The sequence below is a fragment of the Pseudochaenichthys georgianus genome, unplaced genomic scaffold (genome assembly GCF_902827115.2).
Source record: "Pseudochaenichthys georgianus unplaced genomic scaffold, fPseGeo1.2 scaffold_1459_arrow_ctg1, whole genome shotgun sequence".
NCBI classification, from domain to species: domain Eukaryota; kingdom Metazoa; phylum Chordata; class Actinopteri; order Perciformes; family Channichthyidae; genus Pseudochaenichthys; species Pseudochaenichthys georgianus.
This window is the reverse complement of record NW_027262312.1, coordinates 1-8,655: the sequence shown is the minus strand read 5'-3', so window position 1 is coordinate 8,655 and position 8,655 is coordinate 1. Positions and strand designations below refer to the sequence as shown.

Sequence of the window (8,655 nt, the reverse complement as noted above, 5' to 3'; positions counted from 1 at the left end):
GTTTCTGATTCTGAACAAATAAAGGAAGAACTACTGAATTCATTTACAAATAATTTTCTTTTTTATTTAAAAATAATTGTATTTTCTTTCAAACATTATTTCATTTTATCAAGAAGCTCTCAGTCTGTGTGACGCCTTCTCCTCTGCGCATGCGCACGGCATCTCCACTAAAACAGGCCGAGAGACGCAGACACCAGAGGAGAACCGGGACAAACCGGGAGACACCGGGACAAACCGGGATACACCGGGACAAACCGGGACAGACACGGAGACACACAGACCCCCCGGAGAGACCAGGGACAGCGGCGGAGGAGCGACGGGTCCGCAGCCCGGAGCCTGAACGCGACACACGGTAAGACAAAGCACCGGGGGGTCTGTGTCCTCTGAGCGGAGACACCGTGTCCTGCAGCTGGAGACAGACAGACAGACAGACAGTGCACAGACAGGGAGAGAGAGACACACAGAGAGACAGAGAGACAGACAGCTGAGGCCTGGGTGATGGAAACACTGACACCACTGTGTGTCCCTGAACGCATCATCCGGGGCCAAAATCCATCACAACATCTGGAGAGGACAGACAGAGGACATATACAGACATATAGAGGACATATACAGACCTATAGAGGACATATACAGACCTATAGATATATAGAGAGGACAAATAGAGACATATAGAGACATTAAGAGATATATATAGAGAGATATAGAGGAGATATAGAGACATATAGAGGACATATACAGACCTATAGATATATAGAGAGGACAAATAGAGACAAATAGAGACATATAGAGGAGATATAGAGACAAATAGAGACATATAGAGACATATATGTCTTATGTCTTTATTAGCATCCCCATTAGCTCTAGCATGAGCATTGGCTATTCTTCCTGGGGTCCTCACACACTGAAACATAAACATACAACACATTTAAAGTAAACAGCTCATCAGTCCATGCAGGGCAGTGAGCTGAAGGGAACACTGACATGGAGTGAGCGCCACCCTGAGGCCAAACTAAGTCAATACAGAGGTGTACACAGGCACAGTTCACCGTACTTTGTAACACTTACATATCTTTCCAGCAACCTTTTGAACGTACTTGAGAATGTCCCTGAGGGACGGGACCGGTGCATCTGGACTGCTCTCTGTCCCCCGTCTGGTTAGCTCTGGACTGCTCTCTGTCCCCCGTCTGGTTAGCTCTGGACTGCTCTCTGTCCCCCGTCTGGTTAGCTCTGGACTGCTCTCTGTCCCACGTCTGGTTAGGTCTGGACTGCTCTCTGTCCCCCGTCTGGTTAGCTCTGGACTGCTCTCTGTCCCCCGTCTGGTTAGGTCTGGACTGCTCTCTGTCCCACGTCTGGTTAGCTCTGGACTGCTCTCTGTCCCCCGTCTGGTTAGCTCTGGACTGCTCTCTGTCCCCCGTCTGGTTAGCTCTGGACTGCTCTCTGTCCCCCGTCTGGTTAGCTCTGGACTGCTCTCTGTCCCCCGTCTGGTTAGCTCTGGACTGCTCTCTGTCCCCCGTCTGGTTAGCTCTGGACTGCTCTCTGTCCCCCGTCTGGTTAGCTCTGGACTGCTCTCTGTCCCCCGTCTGGTTAGGTCTGGACTGCTCTCTGTCCCCCGTCTGGTTAGCTCTGGACTGCTCTCTGTCCCCCGTCTGGTTAGCTCTGGACTGCTCTCTGTCCCCCGTCTGGTTAGCTCTGGACTGCTCTCTGTCCCCCGTCTGGTTAGGTCTGGACTGCTCTCTGTCCCCCGTCTGGTTAGGTCTGGACTGCTCTCTGTCCCCCGTCTGGTTAGCTCTGGACTGCTCTCTGTCCCCCGTCTGGTTAGGTCTGGACTGCTCTCTGTCCCCCGTCTGGTTAGCTCTGGACTGCTCTCTGTCCCCCGTCTGGTTAGCTCTGGACTGCTCTCTGTCCCCCGTCTGGTTAGCTCTGGACTGCTCTCTGTCCCCCGTCTGGTTAGCTCTGGACTGCTCTCTGTCCCCCGTCTGGTTAGGTCTGGACTGCTCTCTGTCCCACGTCTGGTTAGGTCTGGACTGCTCTCTGTCCCACGTCTGGTTAGGTCTGGACTGCTCTCTGTCCCCCGTCTGGTTAGGTCTGGACTGCTCTCTGTCCCCCGTCTGGTTAGGTCTGGACTGCTCTCTGTCCCCCGTCTGGTTAGCTCTGGACTGCTCTCTGTCCCCCGTCTGGTTAGCTCTGGACTGCTCTCTGTCCCCCGTCTGGTTAGCTCTGGACTGCTCTCTGTCCCACGTCTGGTTAGGTCTGGACTGCTCTCTGTCCCCCGTCTGGTTAGGTCTGGACTGCTCTCTGTCCCCCGTCTGGTTAGGTCTGGACTGCTCTCTGTCCCCCGTCTGGTTAGGTCTGGACTGCTCTCTGTCCCACGTCTGGTTAGGTCTGGACTGCTCTGTGTCCCCCGTCTGGTTAGGTCTGGACTGCTCTCTGTCCCCCGTCTGGTTAGGTCTGGACTGCTCTCTGTCCCCCGTCTGGTTAGGTCTGGACTGCTCTCTGTCCCCCGTCTGGTTAGGTCTGGACTGCTCTCTGTCCCCCGTCTGGTTAGGTCTGGACTGCTCTCTGTCCCCCGTCTGGTTAGGTCTGGACTGCTCTCTGTCCCCCGTCTGGTTAGGTCTGGACTGCTCTCTGTCCCCCGTCTGGTTAGGTCTGGACTGCTCTCTGTCCCCCGTCTGGTTAGGTCTGGACTGCTCTCTGTCCCCCGTCTGGTTAGCTCTGGACTGCTCTCTGTCCCCCGTCTGGTTAGCTCTGGACTGCTCTCTGTCCCCCGTCTGGTTAGGTCTGGACTGCTCTCTGTCCCACGTCTGGTTAGGTCTGGACTGCTCTCTGTCCCCCGTCTGGTTAGGTCTGGACTGCTCTCTGTCCCCCGTCTGGTTAGCTCTGGACTGCTCTCTGTCCCCCGTCTGGTTAGGTCTGGACTGCTCTCTGTCCCCCGTCTGGTTAGGTCTGGACTGCTCTGTGTCCCCCGTCTGGTTAGGTCTGGACTGCTCTCTGTCCCACGTCTGGTTAGGTCTGGACTGCTCTCTGTCCCCCGTCTGGTTAGCTCTGGACTGCTCTCTGTCCCCCGTCTGGTTAGGTCTGGACTGCTCTCTGTCCCCCGTCTGGTTAGCTCTGGACTGCTCTCTGTCCCCCGTCTGGTTAGGTCTGGACTGCTCTCTGTCCCCCGTCTGGTTAGCTCTGGACTGCTCTCTGTCCCCCGTCTGGTTAGGTCTGGACTGCTCTCTGTCCCCCGTCTGGTTAGCTCTGGACTGCTCTCTGTCCCACGTCTGGTTAGGTCTGGACTGCTCTCTGTCCCCCGTCTGGTTAGGTCTGGACTGCTCTCTGTCCCACGTCTGGTTAGCTCTGGACTGCTCTCTGTCCCCCGTCTGGTTAGGTCTGGACTGCTCTCTGTCCCCCGTCTGGTTAGGTCTGGACTGCTCTCTGTCCCACGTCTGGTTAGGTCTGGACTGCTCTCTGTCCCCCGTCTGGTTAGCTCTGGACTGCTCTGTGTCCCCCGTCTGGTTAGGTCTGGACTGCTCTGTGTCCCCCGTCTGGTTAGGTCTGGACTGCTCTCTGTCCCCCGTCTGGTTAGGTCTGGACTGCTCTCTGTCCCCCGTCTGGTTAGCTCTGGACTGCTCTCTGTCCCCCGTCTGGTTAGCTCTGGACTGCTCTCTGTCCCCCGTCTGGTTAGGTCTGGACTGCTCTCTGTCCCACGTCTGGTTAGGTCTGGACTGCTCTCTGTCCCCCGTCTGGTTAGGTCTGGACTGCTCTCTGTCCCCCGTCTGGTTAGCTCTGGACTGCTCTCTGTCCCCCGTCTGGTTAGCTCTGGACTGCTCTCTGTCCCCCGTCTGGTTAGCTCTGGACTGCTCTCTGTCCCCCGTCTGGTTAGGTCTGGACTGCTCTCTGTCCCCCGTCTGGTTAGCTCTGGACTGCTCTCTGTCCCCCGTCTGGTTAGCTCTGGACTGCTCTCTGTCCCCCGTCTGGTTAGGTCTGGACTGCTCTCTGTCCCACGTCTGGTTAGCTCTGGACTGCTCTCTGTCCCCCGTCTGGTTAGCTCTGGACTGCTCTCTGTCCCCCGTCTGGTTAGCTCTGGACTGCTCTCTGTCCCCCGTCTGGTTAGCTCTGGACTGCTCTCTGTCCCCCGTCTGGTTAGGTCTGGACTGCTCTGTGTCCCCCGTCTGGTTAGGTCTGGACTGCTCTCTGTCCCCCGTCTGGTTAGGTCTGGACTGCTCTCTGTCCCCCGTCTGGTTAGGTCTGGACTGCTCTCTGTCCCCCGTCTGGTTAGCTCTGGACTGCTCTCTGTCCCCCGTCTGGTTAGCTCTGGACTGCTCTCTGTCCCACGTCTGGTTAGGTCTGGACTGCTCTCTGTCCCCCGTCTGGTTAGGTCTGGACTGCTCTCTGTCCCCCGTCTGGTTAGGTCTGGACTGCTCTCTGTCCCCCGTCTGGTTAGGTCTGGACTGCTCTCTGTCCCCCGTCTGGTTAGCTCTGGGAAATACAAACCCTGCTTAAGTTGAGCACCCTGCGCTATAACCCGTTGTGATCATACATCTGCTGAGCGAGTCGCTGTCACATCTCTGACGACATGGAATGAAGTACAAGTTACCTCTGTCTGACGGTTAAGCGTCCCAGCGTCTCCAGCGTCTCCAGCGTCCCAGCGTCTCCAGCGTCCCAGCGTCTCCAGTGTCTCCAGCGTCTCCAGCGTCTCCAGCGTCCCAGCGTCTCCAGTGTCTCCAGCGTCTCCAGCGTCTCCAGCGTCCCAGCGTCTCCAGTGTCTCCAGCGTCCCAGCGTCTCCAGTGTCTCCAGCGTCCCAGCGTCTCCAGCGTCTCCAGCGTCCCAGCGTCTCCAGTGTCTCCAGCGTCCCAGCGTCTCCAGCGTCTCCAGCGTCCCAGCGTCTCCAGCGTCTCCAGCGTCTCCAGCGTCCCAGCGTCTCCAGTGTCTCCAGCGTCTCCAGCGTCCCAGCGTCTCCAGTGTCTCCAGCGTCTCCAGCGTCCCAGCGTCTCCAGTGTCTCCAGCGTCCCCAGCGTCTCCAGCGTCCCAGCGTCTCCAGTGTCTCCAGCGTCCCAGCGTCTCCAGCGTCTCCAGCGTCCCAGCGTCCCCAGCGTCTCCAGCGTCTCCAGTGTCTCCAGCGTCTCCAGCGTCCCAGCGTCTCCAGTGTCTCCAGCGTCTCCAGCGTCCCAGCGTCCCAGCGTCTCCAGCGTCCCAGCGTCTCCAGCGTCTCCAGCGTCTCCAGGGTCTCCAGTCTCTCCAGCGTCTCCAGGGTCTCCAGCGTCTCAGTCTCTCCAGCGTCTCCAGCGTCTCCAGTGTCTCCAGCGTCTCCAGGGTCTCCAGCGTCTCCAGTCTCTCCAGCGTCTCCAGGGTCTCCAGTGTCTCCAGCGTCTCCAGGGTCTCCAGCGTCTCAGTCTCTCCAGCGTCTCCAGCGTCTCCAGTCTCTCCAGCGTCTCCAGGGTCTCCAGCGTCTCAGTCTCTCCAGCGTCTCCAGCGTCTCCAGTCTCTCCAGCGTCTCCAGGGTCTCCAGCGTCTCAGTCTCTCCAGCGTCTCCAGCGTCTCCAGCGTCTCCAGCGTCTCAGCGTCTCCAGCGTCTCCAGGGTCCCAGCGTCCCAGCGTCTCCAGCGTCCCAGCGTCTCCAGCGTCCCAGTGGCTCTGGTCTGCAGGAGCTCAGTGCACACCGTGCTGCCTTATGCTCTGCTACTTGTCGTTTGTTGAAATCCTTTCCAGCAGCACTCGACCGTGTCACCAACCGATACTCAAGCTGCCACAGAACCAACGCATCCAGAACCAACGCCTCCAGAACCAACGCCTACAGAACCAACGCATCCAGAACCAACGCATCCAGAACCAACGCCTACAGAACCAACGCATCCAGAACCAACGCATCCAGAACCAACGCATCCAGAACCAACGCCTACAGAACCAACGCCTACAGAACCAACGCATCCAGAACCAACGCCTCCAGAACCAACGCCTACAGAACCAACGCATCCAGAACCAACGCATCCAGAACCAACGCCTACAGAACCAACGCATCCAGAACCAACGCATCCAGAACCAACGCATCCAGAACCAACGCCTACAGAACCAACGCATCCAGAACCAACGCATCCAGAACCAACGCCTACAGAACCAACGCATCCAGAACCAACGCATCCAGAACCAACGCCTACAGAACCAACGCATCCAGAACCAACGCATCCAGAACCAACGCCTACAGAACCAACGCATCCAGAACCAACGCCTACAGAACCAACGCATCCAGAACCAACGCCTACAGAACCAACGCATCCAGAACCTGTCTGCTGACCCCTTCCCATTCACATGCAGCACTATCAGTGTGTTCAGACCAAGTTATTTATGACCCAGGGTTATACGAGCATGGTGTCTCCTTGAGCTGCTCGATTTCAAAATGCTTTAAATGTGGTTGATATTTTGGTTCACCTTCTAGCTGATGATTTCATCCCGTTAATAACGATTTAGTTTCCCCGCATATTATGTATGACCCGCTCTGGTATCAGTCGTAGATCTTTATTTATGACCTTTGTCCACTCTCTTGTCGTTGATGCTGCACAACATATTGTTGAGTCATCTGCACACATTACCATTTGAGCTTTTTCTAACACTAATGGTCATTTGTAAAAATAGAAAATAAAAGTGGTCCCAAACAACTACCCTGAGGTACTCCACAAGTGACTGCTTTCATCTTCGAGAGACTTCCATTATAAAAACAGTTTGACTTCAGCGTTTCAAATGAAAGTACTGCACCCACTCACCCAAGTAGTACTGCACCCACTCACCAGGTAGTACTGCACCCACTCACCCAAGTAGTACTGCACCCACTCACCAGGTAGTACTGCACCCACTCACCCAAGTAGTACTGCACCCACTCACCAAGTAGTACTGCACCCACTCACCAAGTAGTACTGCACCCACTCACCAAGTAGTACTGCACCCACTCACCAGGTAGTACTGCACCCACTCACCAAGTAGTACTGCACCCACTCACCAAGTAGTACTGCACCCACTCACCAAGTAGTACTGCACCCACTCACCAAGTAGTACTGGCACCCACGTCCCCCAACTAGTACTGCACCCACTCACCAAGTAGTACTGCACCCACTCACCAAGTAGTACTGCACCCACTCACCAGGTAGTACTGCACCCACTCACCAAGTAGTACTGCACCCACTCACCCAAGTAGTACTGCACCCACTCACCAGGTAGTACTGCACCCACTCACCAAAGTAGTACTGCACCCACTCACCAAGTAGTACTGCACCCACTCACCAGGTAGTACTGCACCCACTCACAAGGTAGTACTGCACCCACTCACCAAGTAGTACTGCACCCACTCACCAGGTAGTACTGCACCCACTCACCAAGTAGTACTGCACCCACTCACCAAGTAGTACTGCACCCACTCACCAAGTAGTACTGCACCCACTCACCAGGTAGTACTGCACCCACTCACCAAGGTAGTACTGCACCCACTCACCAGGTAGTACTGCACCCACTCACCAGGTAGTACTGCACCCACTCACCAGGTAGTACTGCACCCACTCACCCAAGTAGTACTGCACCCACTCACCAGGTAGTACTGCACCCACTCACTCAGGTAGTACTGCACCCACTCACCAAGTAGTACTGCACCCACTCACCAGGTAGTACTGCACCCACTCACCAGGTAGTACTGCACCCACTCACCAGGTAGTACTGCACCCACTCACCAAGTAGTACTGCACCCACTCACCAGGTAGTACTGCACCCAACTCACCAGGTAGTACTGCACCCACTCACCAGGTAGTACTGCACCCACTCACCAAGTAGTACTGCACCCACTCACCAGGTAGTACTGCACCCACTCACCCAAGTAGTACTGCACCCACTCACCAAGTAGTACTGCACCCCACTCACCAGGTAGTACTGCACCCACTCACCAGGTAGTACTGCACCACTCACCAGGTAGTACTGCACCCACTCACCAAGTAGTACTGCACCCACTCACCAAGTAGTACTGCACCCACTCACCAGGTAGTACTGCACCCACTCACCAGGTAGTACTGCACCCACTCACCAAGTAGTACTGCACCCACTCACCAGGTAGTACTGCAACCCACTCACCAAGTAGTACTGCACCCACTCACCAAGTAGTACTGCACCCACTCACCCAGGTAGTACTGCACACCACTCACCAGGTAGTACTGCACCCACTCACCAGGTAGTACTGCACCCACTCACCAGGTAGTACTGCACCCACTCACCAAGTAGTACTGCACCCACTCACCAAGTAGTACTGCACCCACTCACCAAGTAGTACTGCACCCACTCACCAAGTAGTACTGCACCCACTCACCAGGTAGTACTGCACCCACTGACCAAGTAGTACTGCACCCACTCACCAAGTAGTACTGCACCCACTCACCCAAGTAGTACTGCACCCACTCACCAGGTAGTACTGCACCCACTCACCAAGTAGTACTGCACCCACTCACCAGGTAGTACTGCACCCACTCACCAGGTAGTACTGCAACCCACTCACCAGGTAGTACTGGCAACCCACTCACCAGGTAGTACTGCACCCACTCACCAAGTATTACTGCACCCACTCACCAAGTAGTACTGCACCCACTCACCAAGTAGTACTGCACCCACTCACCAGGTAGTACTGCACCCACTCACCAAGT

General features: G+C 56.0%; 2 protein-coding genes across 2 annotated transcripts; one reads left to right on the top strand and one right to left on the bottom strand.

The window, feature by feature from the left end:
* Positions 1-555: 555 nt before the first annotated feature.
* On the bottom strand, positions 556-4,563 carry LOC139433227 (trichohyalin-like). Its single transcript, XM_071202156.1, has 3 exons — positions 4,550-4,563; positions 1,098-4,464; positions 556-564 (listed from the first exon to the last, which is right to left on the bottom strand). The coding sequence occupies exons 1-3, from the start codon at positions 4,561-4,563 to the stop codon at positions 556-558; spliced, it is 3,390 nt and encodes a 1,129-aa protein (XP_071058257.1).
* Positions 4,564-4,566: 3 nt separating this feature from the next.
* Positions 4,567-6,620, top strand: LOC139433226 (uncharacterized). The gene is made up of 2 exons (XM_071202155.1): positions 4,567-4,571; positions 4,635-6,620. The coding sequence occupies exons 1-2, from the start codon at positions 4,567-4,569 to the stop codon at positions 6,397-6,399; spliced, it is 1,770 nt and encodes a 589-aa protein (XP_071058256.1). The 3' UTR covers positions 6,400-6,620.
* The last annotated feature ends 2,035 nt before the right edge of the window (positions 6,621-8,655 follow it).